The sequence below is a fragment of the Dama dama genome, chromosome 14 (assembly GCF_033118175.1).
Source record: "Dama dama isolate Ldn47 chromosome 14, ASM3311817v1, whole genome shotgun sequence".
Taxonomy (NCBI): Eukaryota; Metazoa; Chordata; class Mammalia; order Artiodactyla; family Cervidae; genus Dama; species Dama dama.
In genome coordinates this window covers 61953826-61972405 of record NC_083694.1, presented here as the reverse complement: position 1 = coordinate 61972405, position 18580 = coordinate 61953826, and the positions used below count along the sequence as shown (strand labels likewise).

The 18580-nt window shown below is 39.9% G+C and overlaps 1 protein-coding gene across 3 annotated transcripts in view; it reads right to left on the bottom strand.

Moving 5' to 3' along the window:
- Window positions 1-18580, bottom strand: part of C14H1orf21 (chromosome 14 C1orf21 homolog) — a 234267-nt gene that overhangs the window by 27168 nt on the left and 188519 nt on the right. For all 3 annotated transcript variants that reach the window (XM_061160913.1, XM_061160912.1, XM_061160914.1), the window contains one exon: window positions 2103-2179. In XM_061160913.1, the coding sequence (XP_061016896.1) occupies window positions 2103-2179 (77 nt within the window). The remainder of the gene's footprint in view (window positions 1-2102; window positions 2180-18580) is intronic.

Sequence of the window (18580 nt, the reverse complement as noted above, 5' to 3'; positions counted from 1 at the left end):
TTTGTTCATAGTTAGGCAGAACAGCACAAAAGAGATTTGCAGCCTTTGGGATAATAGCCTTTTTGAAGAAAGGACAGGCAGCTTCCAAGTCACACAAAGTGCATTTTATCACCAGTGACAGACTCAGCTTCAGAATAATATAGAAAACTACTCATTATTCTCTAACATTTTAATTGTGAAATACTTAACACACGGAAAAGGAAACATAATGCTATTTGGACATTTTTAAATAATAATAATTAAAGGAACATGCATGTAACCACAACTTGGATTAAGAGATAGAACCTCTGGTTCCACTGTCTTCTATCCAGGAGAAAGGAGCACTATCCTGAATTTAATGCATTTTCATTTCCTTGCTTGTTTTTATTGTTTTATCATATGTGCTTAATCGCTCATCATGTCCGACTCTTTGTGACCCCATGGACTGCAGCCCGCCAGGCTCCTCTGTCCATGGGGATTCTCCAGGCAAGAATACTGGAGTGGGTTGCCATGCCCTCCTCCAGGGGATATTCCAGCTCAGGGATTGAACCCAGATCTCCCGCATTGAAGGCAGATGATTCTTTACCAACTGAGCCACTCTTTCTTTACTGACTGAGCAATATGTGTATATATAGATGTATAATATATGTATATACAAATATTTCTTAGTTCTGCCTGTTTTTGAATTTTTATATGCATGAAACTGTACATAGGCAGGTACTGCTACTTACTTTACTGGCACAGTCTGACATTTCATAGATCCCTCTATCTTGATCTATGTAGCTAAAGGTCATTTATTTTCACTGATATGTAGTATTTCCATCATAAGACTATACCACAATTTTGTTATTCATTATACGTTTGATGGACATTTGGGTTTTATCTCTAAGGTTCTTTTTTTTGGGGGGGGCTGTGCTGCATGGCATGTGGGATCTTAATTCCTCCACCAGGGATCAAACCTATGTCTGCTGCAGTGGACATGCAAAGTCTTAACCACTGGGACACCAGGAAGTCCCATCCTTTCAAGAACTTTAAGAGTTCATATAAACAGTGCTGCTATGGATATTTCAAAATATGCCTACTGGCACACCTTCATCAGAGTTTCTTTAGGGTATACACCTGAGGGTGGAGGCGCTAGGCAGCCAGGTATGCCCAGGTACAATTTTACTAGATAAGGAGAAGTGTTTTCCAAAGTAATTATACCAGTTTATATTCCCACCTCCAGGAGTTAGGCGTGCTGGTTGTCCCACATCCTGGTGAACTTTGTCTATCAGCAGACTACTATATTTTTGCCATTCTTGTGGTATGACATGGTAGTTTTTCCTGACACATCAGCTATTCATTTCCCTCTTCAGTCAAGTGGTTGTTTATGTCTTTAGCCTATTTTTCTGTAAGTTCTATCTTTTACTTATTGATTAGTTAATTTACATATCCTGGAAATCTAACTGGGCTTCCCTGATAGCTCAGTTGGTAAAGAATCCGCTTGCAATGCAGGAGACCCTGGTTTGATTCCTGGGTGGGGAAGATCTGCTGGAGAAGGGATAGGCTACCAACTCTAGTATTCTTGGGCTTTCCTGGTGGTTCAGTCAGTAAAGAACTGGCCTGCAATGCAGGAGACCTGGGTTCAATCCCTGAGTTGGGAAGATCTCCTGGAGGAGGGCATGACAACCCACTCCAGTACTCCTGGGCTTCCCTTGTGGCTCAGCTGGAAAAGAATCCACTATTGCTAATTATATGTATTATAAATATAGTCCAACATTTTGTGGCCTTTTACTCTCCTATGCTATATTTTGAGAAGTAGAAGTTCTTAATTTTACCATAGTCATAAAAATTAATCATTTTTCTTACAATTTGTATCCTTTGTGACTTATTCAAAGTTCTTCACTACCCCATGGTCATGAAGACACTGCCCGTCATTGTCTCCTACCTGATGGGAAGTGTCAGCTCGGTCATATACTGCGGGTCTGCCTTGGGTCTCTGTTATGTTCCATTAGACTAAATCATGTGTCTCAATCACTGAGGCTGTTTCTTAAGTCTTGGTTATCCAGTAGGCAAAATGGAGCTCACACTAAAAACGTTTTTATCTCTCAAAACAAAATAGGCAAACAGGAACTGGAACTTACTTTGCTCTGGGTTGATGAACTAATCCTGGAATCTCTTTATTGGTTTTAAGTCTTACATTTGAACTGGCACTTTTTTCCTGAAACACATAAACACACATGGAAAAGACAAGGTAAGAATCAGCAATCAAACAGGAGCATGAATTTTCATTACCAAAATGCGAAATTTGTTTGGGAACCTTTACAGCTGGTTACCTCATACAGACAAAAGTCCTTAAAGATGTCACATAGAACAGGTGAAACTGCCAGATATTTTAACAGGGAACACTATTGTGAAAAGAAGAATGAACTTTTATAACAGCTATAAAATGGCTCCTTTTAGAAAATTACATGTGAGTAGTATTTGATTTTTAGGTGGAGTTGCTAAAAATAGTAAGAGAATCAAAGATCAGAAGACCCTAGTGTGGAAAAAAGCAACGGTACGGTAGTATAATCACAGTCAGTGGTTGCTTGCTCAGGATAAGTAATTTTGTGCATTTTGTTTGTGAAAGACAACTGAAGTTACTGAGTTTGCACAAGGCCCTTGCAGCGACAGGGATATGACTAAAAATAGCGAATATTTTCCATGAACGATGAATATTGAGACTGAATTCAATTAAATTAATAAAACCCAATCTAGCCTGTATTCTGGAAGTACTTTGACTTTTAGCCTGATCTGAACTCTTATTCCCCATCAACCAGCCACATAGGAAAGGAATACTTTCAAATCTGAAAATACAGATATTATCAGCAAGCACACTATCTCAATAATACTACTGCTCTGCAGCGATGTGGACGAACCTCAAGCCTGTTGTACAGAGTGAAGTAAGCTAGAAAGAGGAAAACAAATGTTGTGTACACTGCCATGAGTAAAACGGATAGCTAGTGGGAGCTGCTATATACACAGCAAGCTCGGCTGGGGGCTCTGTGAGGACTGAGATGAGTGAGATGGTGGGGCTGGGAGGGAGACTCAGGAGGGAGGGGAGAGATACATACATATAAGGCTGATTCACATTGTTATACACAGCATTGTAAAGCAGTTATCGTCCAGTAAAAATTTTTTAAGGCTTTAAAATTTGCTCTCTAAATATACCTACCAAAATGAAATGCTAAACCCATTTAACGGGTGACTACACACACTCAAGCAACCTGAGGTGTGGCAATAATTAAAAGACCTGGGCTAGGGCAAGAAGTAAAAAGTTCTGTGGGCCAACCCAACATTCTCACCAGAGGCAGAGTGATGTGGGAGGACACGCAGAACAGATGGTCCTCAAATGAGCTCTTTCAAGAGTTCATACTTCCCCTAGGATAGCAGAAGTCATGCAAGAAAAACTACATGTGACATGCAGAATCAGAGAAACTACAGTGACTTGCATGCTAGGTTGTTTGCTATTTTCCATCAAACACGAGCATATTGTATAATGTCAGTCCTCCAAAATATAGGGTAATTCTGTCTGTGATCCTCCAGGAGAAGAAAAAATCATTACAATCCTTTTGCAGTCTAGCTTACCTTCTCTACCTCACATTAAACTTGAAACTGTTTTCATGAACATTTGAAAAGTATAAAATATATACTATTCCCTTTGCTGATACAGTCAGAGAACAACAAATGAACTATCTTATTTTTTAACAGAGAAGGTGGGAGAACAATTAGGAAACTTGAATGCACTACCTCCAGGAGGGCGGGACCCACAACTCTTCTTTATGGGCCTGGTTAGGAGACTGGCACTTCATAGGAGGCATTCATCAAATATTGGTAGAACAAATGAATGATGTCAGCACATAATCAACTTTTTTAAACAGTTAAGAGATAAAAATAGCTCAACTGTAGTCTCTCTGCAGGACTGAAGATGGAAGTTCCCTCCAAATGAGTCATTTTCTCCCTAAACTTTATGTCTGCTTGGATTAAGCATTGAAAATGGATTTTTTCTGTTTGAAAAAATATCTACTTGATATGACAGAACCTTATACTTTTTCTCTATTCATATAATCTCCTAAAGTCTTTGAACTTAAATGAGGCATCATAATTTTTTTTTTTTTTGATGCATCATAATTTTAAACACTGCTAAGGCAGGAAAGAGACTTCTAAGAATGACATATACTTGTATCCTATTTCTATTCAGTTTATTAGACTACCCTCCATAATTATACTGTCTCACCAAATCTTCCTTGAAAATGTATTGTGTAGTTGCTAAAAAGAAGGATCCCCCATCAAATATAACAGAGACTTAATAGATGGGAAAGATACTTTAGGATATCAGGTACAGACATGCCTTCCCAGGAAGTGAGAGGACCAAAGGTGAGGCAGAAGCAAGGGCGAGGGGCAAAGCAGCTGGAGATTTCCCAGTTAACAAATATATATATATAATTACATACAGATTTATATCTATTTTGTATTTATAATGTATTCGTTTTTTTTACAAGTTACCACTCACCAAGAAATCAATAACAAATCATGGAGCATCTACTGTAAGTCAGGTCCTAACTGGTTCGCATGCATCAACTCATTTTGATGTTCATAAGTATACACATATTAATTCATTTGTATGCCCACACACCTCTCTGAGATATGTACTGTTATTATCTCCATTTTTTAGATGAGGAAGCTGAGATATGGAGGGGTGAAGCACTTACTGGGATTCTTTAAGTAACAAGTAATAGCACTGGGATTTGAATCTATGCAGAATGGGCCCAGGGTTTACGCTATTAGTCACTAGGTTGGTAGTCCTCAACCTTTTGGGTACCGAGACCCCTTACCTATATTCTCCAAATTTTGATACATTTCATTATACAACATGAAAAAAAAAATCACATTTGTTAAAATCAGCATCAATCTCACAAGAAAATTCTTGACAAAAGCTGTCAGGCTTATGGTGGTGGACACAAGTTCTCCAAACTTCTAGTTCTGGTTTAACATTTGAATTTTATAAGCAGCAATGATAACTGACAATTGTTTTCTTTGGAGAAATAGGCTCTCTTCATTCGTTTCTGAGAAAACATTTGCCAAATACCCAAGTCTGAATATACGGTATTCTACAGTAGAGATGGTGACTCAAAAAAACAACTGCTAGTCCAGCTTGCAGCTCAGTCAACTGCAGAAGTGCTTTTCCTGAGATAACCATCTTATTTATTAAAAAATAGAAAGATTTATTAAAAAAATAGAAAGATACGCATCTAAGGCATAATAGTAAATAAAATTAATTTCTACTGAGTCATTTCTAAAAGAAATGAAATATGGTCATTTGGAGAGATATGGATGGACCTAGGGGACGACAGAGGATGAGATGGCTGGATGGCATCACCGACTCGATAGACATGTGTTTGAGTAAACTCCGGGAGTTTGTGATGGACAGGGAAGCCTGGTGTGCTGCGATTCATGGGGTCACAAAGAGTAGGACACAACTGAGCGACTGAACTGAACTGAACTGAGAGTCTGTCATACAGAGTGAAGTCAGTCAGCAACAGAAAAACAAATATCACATTTTAACATATACATGTGGAATCTGAGAAAAATAGTACAGATGAACCTACTTGCAGGGCATGACAGAAATGCAAATGCAGAGAATGGACATGTGGATGTAGGAGGGGAAGGGGGTGGGATGAATGGGGAGATGAGGACTGACATATATACTCCACCATGTAAAACAGATAGGGGAAGCTGCTCTATGTATAGCACAGGGAGCCCAGCTCTGTGCTCTGTGCTGACCTAAAGGGGCGGCAGGGAGGGTGGCGAGAGGGAGGTTCAAGAGAGAGGGGATATATGTATGCATATAGCTAATTCACTTCATTGTACAGCAGAAACCAACACAACAGTATAAAGCAATTATACCCATAATAATAGCACTACTATGATTACTAATAAGATGTGCCTGGATTTGTGCTAAAGCACAAGCAGTTTTGCCCATCACTGCTTTTGCCCCATCAGTGCAAATGTCAACAGAGTGGAAAATGGCAAATAGCTTCTTTATAATTAGGAAAACGACCTTGAAGTCTCCCTGAGAATGTCTCAGGAACCTCCAGGGGCCTGCAGGCCACACTTGAACTATAGGGTCTTTTTACTTCTTTTGTATAGCAAAGAATTGTCGATTATTTAATTGTGGTATATACTTTAAGAAAAAAAACATTTACCTGCCTTATTGAGATAAAATCTATAGTCAATAAAATTTCCCCGTTATAAAAGTATGATTAAATGATTTAGTGGGGGCCTCCCTGGTGGCTGAGATGGTAAAGAATCTGCCTGCAATGCAGGAGACCTGGGTTCAATCCCTGTGTCAGGAAGATTCCCTGGAGAATGGAACGGCTACCTACTCCAGTATTCTTGCCTGGAGAATTCCATGGACAAAGAAGCTTGGTTGGCTATAGCCCATGGGGTTGCAAAGAGTCGGACACGACTGAGTGATTAACATCTTCACTTTAAATAATTTAGTAAATTTATAGAGGTGTGTAATTATCACCACAATTCCGTTTTAGAACAGTTCTATCAGCCCCCAAAGTTTCATCATACATCTATGCTCTCAGCAACCCCAGATCTGCTTTCTATCTCTACAAATTTGCTTTGTCTAGATTCATATAAAAGGAATCATATAATATATAGGCTTTTGCATGTGGCATTATCACTTAATGTAATGTTTGAGGTTCATTTATACTTTAGCATATTTCAGTATATCATTTACTTTAATTGCTAAGTAATATTCCAACATATGGATATACTGTGTTTTGTTTAAGCATGCAAAATTAATGAACATATGGATTGGTTCCAGTTTGTGGCTATTATGAGTAATGCTGCTATGAACATTCATATACAAGTCTTTGTGTGGACATATATTTTCATTTCTCTTGGGTAGATTTCAAGGAGTGGAATTGCTAGATTATACGGTAAGTTTATATTTGATAATTTAAGATATCAGCAAACTGTTTTCCAAAATGACTGCACCGTTTTTACATTTCCACAGTACATGATGGTTCCAGTTTCTCCACCTCCCCACCAACACTTGGTATTGCCTTTGATTATAGTCATTCAAGTGGGTGTTTCATTGTGGGCTTTATTTATTTTACAAATGTGACTTATTTGGATTTGTTCTTGGTTTCTTTGTATCTATCAGAACACCTACACCTTGCTACATTTATGGGCTTACAAGTTCGCTGTTATTTACATCAAAAATCTGTTTTAGGGCTTCCCTGGTAGTCTAGGAGTGAAGAATCTGCCTGCCAATGCAGGAGACACCGGTTCCACTCCTGGTCCGGGAGGATCTCATACGCGTCAGAGCAGCGGAGCCTGTGTAAAGCAGCTACTGAAGCCTGTGTGCCTAGAGCCCATTCTCCGCAAGAAGAGAAACGACCGCAGTGAGAAGCCTGCGCACCACAACTAGAAAGTAGCCCCTGCTTGCCACAAAGACAGAAAGCCCACAGATGGCAATGGAGACCCAGGACAGCCAAAACATAAATAAATACAGCTTTTAAAAAGTCCATTTTATATTTGCACTTACCTTCTACTTCGGGTTTGTTTGTTGGAGGAGAAGTTTAAAGGGATCTGCTTTGAGAAAAGAAACAAGCAAACAAAACCAAGAACGGCTGGAGGAAGGCTGAGGCTCAGAGAGTCTCAGGTGGACCAGATCCGACAGGGAGGGCTGAGAGCCAGGCCACCTCGGGGCTGCTCCAGGAATAAGGACAGTTAAACTGGGAGATGACGGAAGAGGTAACTAAGATATTACTTCCCGTGGCAAGAATTTTAATGGCATTTTAATGGCATTTGACATTCATAAACTAAGTACCTAAAATAAACTGGGACCAAGTGGGATTAAGATGAAGCCATTAAAGGGGCCCTCGGCTGGCAAGTCGCTCAGTCGTGTCCGACTCTTGGCGACCCCAGGGACCGTAGCCCACCGGGCTCCTCCATCCATGGGATTTTCCAGGCAAGAGTACTGGAGCGGGTTGCCATTTCCTTCTCCAGGGGAATCTTCCCGACCCAGGGATCGAACCCGGGTCTCCCACATTGCGGGCAGACGCTTTACCGTCTGAGCCACCAGGGAATCCCTTTCTTTTCTTTCTTTCCTTTCAGCAGGCAGTTGGTAGAGCTGTGTTTTTATGATCTATTGATTCTGGTATCAGAATCATCTGGGATGCTTGTTAAAGTACAGATTGCCAGGCCCTATGCACTACCTCCTGAGTGTGCCTCTCTGGGATTGTACCCAGGAATTTGCATTTTAAACAAGAATCCTAGATAATTGTTAGCTCAAAAAGTTGGAGGACTTGTATTTCAGAGAAAAGAAACTTCTGAGCTTAGAATTCCCCCTCTTGGTCTTCCACAGAGCAGTTGTCAAACTGGGCCTTGGGTTTCTGCAGGGTTGCCTCAGGGGTCAATAGCAAGGCCTCCCAGAGCAACAATCCTTTGAACTCTACATTTGGGGGCTTTTGACTGATGTTGCAAAAAAGCATCCATTTCTCAAAAATGCTTGCAAACTAACATCAGGTAGTGACAGGTTTATTTAAACAGCAAATCAAACAACTTCTCCTTTGCTTTGAATAATTTTACTTCTTTATGAACAGAACACACTTGTCAGTGTCTAGGTAAACTTATCATTCTCTTCTTAGCTTCTCACATTGTATGCAGGCATGCTCATCTATGTCTGACTCTGTGACTCTATGGGCTATAGCCCTCCAGGCTCCTCTGTCCGTGGAATTCTCCAGCGAGAATACTGGAGTGGGTTGCCATTTCCTTCTCCAAGGGACCTTTTTGACCCAGGAATCGAACTCATGTGTCCTGCATCTCCTGCATTGGCAGATTCTTTACCACTGTGCCACCTAGGAAGCCCTACTTGGAGACCGTCAAACAGAAATATGGACTGCAAAGAGATCCAACCAGTCCATCCTAAAGGAGATCAGTCCTGAGTGTTCTTTGGAAGGACTGATGTTGAAGCTGAAACTCCAATACTTTGGCTACCTGATGCGAAGAGCTGACTCATCTGAAAAGACCCTGATGCTGGTAAAGACTGAAGGCAGGAGGAGAAAGGGACGACAGAGGATGAGATGGTTTGATGGCATCACCGAATCAATGGACATGAGTTTGAGTAAACTCCGGGAGTTGGTGGTGGACAGGGAGGCCTGGCCTGCTTTGGTCCATGGGGTTGCAAAGAGTTGGACACAACTGAGTGACTGAACTGAACTGAACCGAAACCGAAATATATTTATCCTGTTGCTCCCAACCCCTGGGGGGTATCTCCCAAAGGGAAAGCCAGAATACCGAGAGAAACGGACAGCTTCTTTATAAAATCCTCTCGACCTTTAGCTCCTTAATTCTAAAGAAGGCAGCACAGTGCCTTTGGGCAGTGGAAGACAGCACCCCGCTTCCTGCTGGTGAGGGAAGGAGCTTCTTTTCTTTTGTCACTTCTTTGCCTGAGTCATCCCTCTGAGTCTGAGCGCAGGGATGTTTCCAGAGTTGGTCTGGGTTGGAAGTGTGAGGAGGGATTTCATTTTCTTTTTTCTGGGCCCAACAGCAGGAAATTCTGTCTTATAAAGAAATCCCAGGGGCCTGATAGATGGAGGAAGCTGAAGGGCCGGAGAAAAATAATGGGAGGTTGGAGTACTAGCTTCTGGGACTGCTAATGAGGGACCGCTACAGAGAAAAGATACAAAAGCACTATATATGAACTCTCAGTGGGTTTCTCTCTCTACACAGACTCAGTATGTGAATACATTTCAACCACTGCATTTCGGAAAGTACCTGAAAACTAGAAAAGGTAAATATTGGGTTAGCCAAAAAGCTCGTTCGGGTTTGTCCATAGGACGGTACAGAAAACTATGGATGAACTTTTTGGCCAACCCAACACATTAACAAGAATTCAGAGGGTTGTTTTTGTTTTTTTTTTTTTTTTGGAGGGGGAACACACCTACATTTTAAAAATGAGAACATGTTCAACTGTGAATAATGAAGAATCATCCCAGCTTTGGGGGAGTATCCTGTAGGATATATTCTTTGAGGAAAGGACCTCATTTGACGTTTTATGTGTGATTTCTTCAGTGATATTAGCATGAGACAGGACACCACCTCCTTCAACTACAGAGGAATTTTATCTTCCGTCTTAGTGATGGTGATCAGCTGAGCCACACTGATTCCAATAGAATTTCTGGATGTGAGCAAACGACAAGGCCCAGGTGAACCAATGCAACTGTTGGCATGGGCCCACCTGTATCATAATTACGTGAGGCGTTGGAGAAGGAAATGGCAACCCACTCCAGTGCTCTTGCCTGGAGAATCCCAGGGATGGGGTCGCACAGAGTCGGACACGACTGAAGTGACTTAGCAGCAGTAGCAGCAATGTAATAGATTATCTGTCCATGGAGATTATTGGAGTTATTAGTATTTTGTTAGAATTACTTAGTACTGATAAAATTGGCATGGCCAAGTCTCAGCTTTATGGAAATTCTTTTTCTATAAATAAAAATATTACCATGGACTTCATTTTATATCAAATAAATGTTAAGTGCAGCAAATCAGTTTTAAAGCACTTAATATGTTTCATGTAGTTGCTTTACAAGGTATATGGAAGCATTTAAAATAATCTTTAAAAAGTAAACAGAGTTGAAAGAAATTGTTTCGATTTCATTGTTTACCAACAAACCTAGAATCAAGTCACTAAATTACTATTTTGTTGTTCATTCACTAAGTCTTGTCTTACTCTTTGTGAAACCATGGATGGCAGCATGCAAGGCTTCCCTGTCCTTCATTATCTTCCAGAGTTTGCTCAAACTCATGTCCATTGAGTTGGTGATGCTATCCAACCATCTTATCCTCTGCCACCCCCTTTTCCTTGTGCCTTCAATCTTTCCCAGCATGAGGGTATTTTCCAATGAGTTGACTCTTCACATCAGTTACTATGTCAGGAATTAAAAGAAACAAGCTATAATGTTGTTATAAATCACACTGAGAATTATAAGTTAAGGATGTTTTCAACAAGATGATGTATCTCCAGGTTTTTCTAATTTGGGGGGGAACCATATTTAGTTTTTGACCTAGATGCTTGTTTCAGTTAGGACAGGGTAGCTTTTGCTGCAATAAAAAAAAAAACACCTCCTTGTATCAGTAGTTTAATAATATTACAGGTTTATGAATTACACTTGCTGCACATCCAGTGCAAGCTGCCAGAGGGGCTCAGCTCATTCTAATCACTCAGGGACTCAGGCTAGGGGAGGCCCCATGTCAACATGTGCTCTCATAATCCACACGACGGGGGAGGGGAGAACAAAGGTGAACAACAGGTAAGTGTTCATATTTACTCCACCAAAGCATGTCACAGGACCACACTGAAATTCCAGAGACTGGAGAATGTACAATCCTGCCATGTGCTTGGAGGGAGAAGAAGCGGGATGTTGTGAAGTCAGAGAAGCAAATAGCGTATATTAATGCACGTATATCTAGAATCTAGAAAAATGGTACTGATGAACCGATCAGCAGGGCAGGAATACAGACACAGACACAGGGAATAGGCAAGTGGACACGGAGGGGAGTGGAGGGTGAGATGAACTGCGAGAGGAGCGTTGACATAAATACACTACCATGTGTAAAATAGAGAGCTAGCGGGAAGCTGCTGTAGCACACGGAAGCTCAGCGTGGCGCTCTGTAAAGACCTAGAGGGGTGGGATGGGGGCGGGAGGGAGGTCCAGGAGAGATGGGATATACAGCAGAAACTAACACAACATTGTAAAGCAATTATATTCCAATAAAATTAAAAAAAAAATAGCCCTAATGATGACCATAATGCTAATTTTTTTAAAAAGTTACTTTGTTGTTTTTTTTAATCAAGAACTACCTAACATTAATCACTGTGATCTTCCTTTCCAGACAGTCTGATGGGTGAATCCATCAAATATCTTATTTTTATTAAACATGAAAAAAAAGTTATTGGAAGTTTAAATTGGTCCAAAATGCTGGAGTTTAGATTTCAAAACAAAGCTGAAACTATTTGGTTAGCTGACATTAGTATATTATGTTAAATTAGTATATTATGCCACTTGGACACAGTAAGACAGAATAAAGGCAAAAATATGTGGTTTATTCCCCACTCGGAAAACTGCACCCACATCCATACCTACACACCCCTTAATTTTTCTATTTTCACTTCTCCTTTCCAATCATCAAATACAACAAAACACATAGGGATATGAATCATAGCCATTGTGATCCATAATAAAAAGACCAAAGATTTTAAGAATCCAACTATTAATGAACTATGGTCCCTAAAAGATGATACTTAGCTGAGTAGCCACAAATAAACATCTTTTTTTCTAGATTTTTGTGGTGGGTAAAAAAGCAGGCAAAAAATTCAAAGTATATTTCATCAAAGTTAATAAAATATTAGAACAAAGAAACATATCATCCGTCACATCTTTAATATTTTAACAAATAAAAAACCACCATTTGTGCAGAATTGCTAAACTTTGCCTGTGATGAACCAAAATCTTGACAGGTTTTCCTCACTAAGTTAAGAAACTGTAAATGTCAAAGCTAAAAACAAAAACTTAAATGATCTAGTTTTTCTTAGAGGCATGATCTTTTTTCTCGCATTCACTGTGGTGTATAAGCCAGCCAAAAATCAGACTCCAGCATTCCTGATCTAGCTGACATACCCACAGCTCTCTTTAATTCCAAATTTGTCAGTGTCCAGAAAATCTGGTGCATTAATTCCCTATTGCTGCTATAGCAAATGAACACAAATTAGTGACTTAAAAGAACACAAATTTATTATCTTACATTTCTGGAGGGCAGAAGTCTAAAAACAGTCTAGAGGGCTGCCTTCCTTCCTCGGCTCTAGGATAGAACCTGTTCCCTTTGCTTTTCCAGCTTCTAGATTTCACCTACATTCCTTGGTTCATGGTCACTCCCTCCATCTTCAAAGCAGCAGTCTAGCATCTTCTCTCCTCTCCCACCTCCACTTCTTAAACCTTCTTTTTCTAACTCAGATTCTCCTTCCTCACCCTTACAAGGATCCTTGTAATTATATCATACCCACTCACACAATTCAAGATAATTTTTCCAGGTCAAGATTCTTAATTCAATCCTCTTTCCCATGAAGGCAACATATTTACAGGTTCCATGGATTAGGATGTAGACATCTTTGTAGGGAGCCTTTCTTTAGCCTACCACAGTGTCCCTCTGGCCCCCAAAGATTTACACCTATCCCACATGCAAAATACCTGCACTTCATCCCTTGGTGCCTAAATCTCAACTCTCTACAGTATCAATTCAAGTCTCAAGTCTTATTTAAATTTCATCAGCTTCAAAGTTCCATTATGTAATTATCTTACTACCTAAATGATCTAAATTACATCTGAATGAGGCTCTGGGTATAATCTATGCTATGGCAGAATTCCTTTCCATCTGTGAACCTCTGGAACTAGAAACAAGTTATATAAAATACATGATAGTATAGACAGAAAATAACAGCTATAGGTGATCCCATTTGAAAAAGGAGAAAATGGAAGGGAAAAGGGAGTTATCAGTCCCAAGCAATTTCAAAATCTAACTGTGCAAACTTCATTAGGTTTTAAGGTACTGGAATCATCCTCTGTGGTTTAAGACTTTGCCCTCTGGGCCTGTGGCTCCAAGCTTGTAGTCTTCCTTCCTTTTTTCTTGAAGGGAGCACAGAGTTGCAGCTGAGTTTTTCTTATCAGATTGTTTCCTGCCTAATAGAAGGTTGGGAGTGCAACAGCCTTCTTTCAGTTCACTCTCTGTTCATTTTAGTTCAAAGAAGCAGTATTTCTGTTGGTATAACTTCCTTGAGAGCCTCATGGGTCTCCTGTGTATATCATGGTATTCACTCCATAATGCAGGATGTCCCTGCACAGATCTTTCCTGGATAATCTCACCTCTATTCCTGGCTTCGGCTGAGATGGCTGAGGGGATTCATGTCTAAATCACATGCCAAGTCTATGCAAAGAGACATCTGTGTGATTAAATACTCTGACTTTTTAATCCCTTCCAGAAACGAGCACAATATTGTTCAGTTACATTCTTGGCTTTCTTTCCAGAGCATGCTTTCCTGGTGGTGAGTCTCCAAGTTTTAGTATCTTTGGCAATATGGATAGGCTGAGAATTTCCCAAATCATCAAATCTTGGTTCCTTTTTGATTAAGGAACAGCTTTCCCCTCAATTTATCTCTTTTCTTTTGCATTTTACTATAAGCAGCAAGAATAAAGCAGGCTGTGACTTCAACACTCTGCTTGGAAGTCTTCTCAGCTAAATAATCAAGTTCACTGTTTACAAATTCTGCTTGCCACATTCCTGTAGGACACAATTCAGCTAAGCCTTTTGCTACTATATAACAGTGGTTTCCTTTTCTCCAGTTTCAAATAACATGTACCTTATTTCCTTCTGAACTCTCACTAGCGGTCTTTATTTATTTATTTATTTATTTTATTAGTTGGAGGCTAATTACTTCACAACATTTCAGTGGGTTTTGTCATACATTGATATGAATCAGCCATAGATTTACACGTATTCCCCATCCCGATCCCCCCTCCCACCTCCCTCTCCACCCGATTCCCCTGGGTCTTCCCAGTGCACCAGGCCGGAGCACTTGTCTCATGCATCCCACCTGGGCTGGTGATCTGTTTCACCATAGATAGTATACATGCTGTTCTTTTGAAATATCCCACCCTCACCTTCTCCCACAGAGTTCAAAAGTCTGTTCTGTATTTCTGTGTCTCTTTTTCTGTTTTGCATATAGGGTTATCGTTGCCATCTTTCTAAATTCCATATATATGTGTTAGTATGCTGTAATGTTCTTTATCTTTCTGGCTTACTTCACTCTGTATAAGGGGCTCCAGTTTCATCCATCTCATTAAGACTGATTCAAATGAATTCTTTTTAACGGCTGAGTAATATTCCATGGTGTATATGTACCACAGCTTCCTTATCCATTCATCTGCTGATGGGCATCTAGGTTGCTTCCGTGTCCTGGCTATTATAAACAGTGCCGTGATGAACATTGGGGTGCACGTGTCTCAATACCATTCACCATTGCAACAAAAAGAATAAAATACTTAGGAGTATATCTACCTAAAGAAACAAAAGACCTATACATAGAAAACTATAAAACACTGATGAAAGAAATCAAAGAGGGCACAAACAGATGGAGAAACATACCGTGTTCATGGATTGGAAGAATCAATATTGTCAAAATGGCTATTCTACCCAAAGCAGTCTATAGATTCAATGCAATCCCTATCAAGCTACCAACAGTATTTTTCACAGAACTAGACCAAAGAATTTCACAATTTGTATGGAAATACAAAAAACCTCGAATAGCCAAAGTAATCTTGAGAAAGAAGAATGGAACTGGAGGAATCAACCTGCCTGACTTCAGACTCTACTACAAAGCCACAGTCATCAAGACAGTATGGTACTGGCACAAAGACAGAAATATAGATCAATGGAACAGAACGGAAAGCCCAGAGATAAATCCACGAACCTATGGACACCTTATCTTTGACAAAGGAGGCAAGGATATACAATGGAAAAAAGACAACCTCTTTAACAAGTGGTGCTGGGAAAACTGGTCAACCACTTGTAAAAGAATGAAACTAGAACACTTTCTAACTCCATACACAAAAATAAACTCAAAATGGATTAAAGATCTAAATGTAAGACCAGAAACTATAAAACTCCTAGAGGAGAACATAGGCAAAACACTCTCCGACATAAATCACAGCAAGATCCTCTATGACCCACCTCCCAGAATATTGGAAATAAAAGCAAAACTAAACAAATGGGACCTAATGAAACTTAAAAGCTTTTGCACTACAAAGGAAACTATAAGTAAGGTGAAAAGACAGCCCTCAGATTGGGAGAAAATAATAGCAAATGAAGAAACAGACAAAGGATTAATCTCAAAAATACACAAGCAACTCCTGCAGCTCAATTCCAGAAAAATAAATGACCCAATCAAAAAATGGGCCAAAGAACTAAACTAGCAGTCTTTAATATCCATACTTCTGCTAGCTGTTCAAGGCAATGTAGGCTTTTTCTATTATGCTCTTCAAAATTCTTCTAGTCGCTGTCCACTTCCCAACTTCAAAGTTACTTCCACATTTTTAGGTATTTATTACAGCCCTGCCATGTTTCAAGGTACCAAAATATATATAGATTTCCTACCACTGCTTAACAAATTACCACAGACCTATTCAATAAAATATAAATTTGGAGGTCAAAGTCTAAAATTGGTGTTTGAGTCTTTTTTCCTTCTGGAGGGTACAGGAGAGAATTTGCTTTCCAGCTTCTGGAGGCTGCTTTTGTTGACTCATGCCCCCTTTATCCATTTTCAAAGTCAGCCCCTTAGCATCTCTCTTTTCTGACCTCTGCTTCCTTCTTTATATCTTCTTTTTCTAATTCTTATCCTCCTGCATCCCTTTTGTAAGGATCCTTGTGATCATCCAGAATAATCTCTCCATGTCAAGATCCTTAATTTAATCAAAGTTACTTCCTTTTTTCCATGTAAAGGAACATATTCACAGGTTCTAGGAATTAGGATGTAGACAAACTGGGAGGTGGGGGGGTCCATTACTCAACATATCACATGTGTAAAACTCCATCAACTGAGGTCAAACCAATATCAAAACGCAGATACACGGCTCATCATGAATAGTCACATAGGGAGAGAAACATGAACTAAAAAGTACTAGTAGAAAACCATCGCAGAGAAACCCAATGGCCCATTCTTCACTAAATCGCTATTTCATGGTACTTCTGTGGCAGGCTGTGCTAGGGAATCAAAGATATGATTCCTATCCACCAACAACAAAAAGAAGAGACTTAAAAAAAAAAAGATAGATGTATGTGTGGTTCAAGCACCTGCAATGACACAATTCCGAGGAGGGATCAGGGAAGTTTCCTGGAGAAGGAAAGGCAAAGTTGGGTCTTGAAGGGGAAGAATGTATACCTAGTAGGGAAAGAAGAGAACCAGGTGTGGAGAGCTATATGGAGCCTGGCAGATCCAGAAAGAGCATGGTGTACCGGGAGGGGGTGCGAAAGATAAGGCGGTGAGGTGGGCAAGGGCTGGCCTATGAAGGGATCATGTTGGGCATTTAGATTTTGAAACAAGATGGAACTACTGAAGGGGTTTATGAAGCTTCTGTCATGTCTGAATTGTGTTTCAAAGATGGAATCAGAGAAGCTGGGTGCGGGGGGGCGACGGTGGCAAAACAGGGGAAGTGGATTAAGAGGTACAAATGACTAGGTATAAAATAAATAAGATATAAGGGTGTAAGGTACAGCACAGGGAATATAGCCAATATTTTTATAAATGTTTTACATGGAGTATAACCTATAAAAATATTGAATCACTATGTCATATACCTGAAACTAATATAACATAGTAAAACAGTAATACTCCAATTAAAAAAAAAAGATGGGATCAGAGAGCTGGTCAGGAAGCTGTACCAGCAAATTAGAAGAGATTCTCTGAGAAGCTAACAAGACAAGAGGGGACAGCCCAGCAGATAACAAGAGTACGGGTTCTGGAGTCTTACTGCCTCTCCACTTTCTACTTGGGTCACCTTGAACAGATTATGTAACCACCATGCTTCAGCTTCCTAACTTATGAAATGGGGGTAAAAGTTGCACCTACTTCCCTGGGTTGCCTGTTGTACAGGAAGTACGTAGCACATGCCAGCTTGTATTGATAAGATAACAAATTACTCTGGGAGTTAGAGACAAGGGAACAGATTTGAAAGTTGTCAAGAAAATCACTAAGCGTCTACTAGGTACTAGGCACCTTGCTAGGCTTTGAGAGTAACAGTAAGAAAAGATCATTGAGATTCCTGGCCTCAGGGAGCAACTGCAAATATGTGAGGAAAAACTCCAAATGCAAAATGATAATATAAGAATAGAAAAGATGTGAGGTCAACTGAGTGCATACAGGAGATGGAAAAGTATTGTGAAGGATGACAGCCAGATCTTTGGCTTAGCTGACAGTAGGAAATGGTGGTGACTAAATGGAAAATAAAGGAGGTTTAGGGTTACTAATTAAAAGGATGGAATATGGGTATAAATAAGTGCTTTTACTTTCTTGCTACAAATAATGGATGGGTTGACATTCCAAATAAAACTATCTTTCTCCGCAAGCAAAGGAAAGCTGACATGGCTAGTAATGCAGAAATGGGGTAGGCAGTGGTGCACTTTTCTTGAAGGGAATGAAACTGAAACTTGAGAGCTTGGACCGTGATGTCCTAAAGAATCATAATAAATTAGGAGAAAATGTGTTTCTGAATGGATATAGTAGAATGCAATTATTTTTTAGACATATCCTTTACTTATTACACAGTCTAAACATGGATTTTAAAAAGTGCTTGCTCCTTGGAAGAAATGACAAGCCTAGACAGCATATTAAAAAGCAGAGACAGCACTTTGCTGACAAAAGGTCCGTCTAGTCAAAGCTATGGTTTTTCCAGTAGTCAGGTATGGATGCGAGAGTTGGACCATAAAGAAGGCTAAGCACCAAAGAATTGAT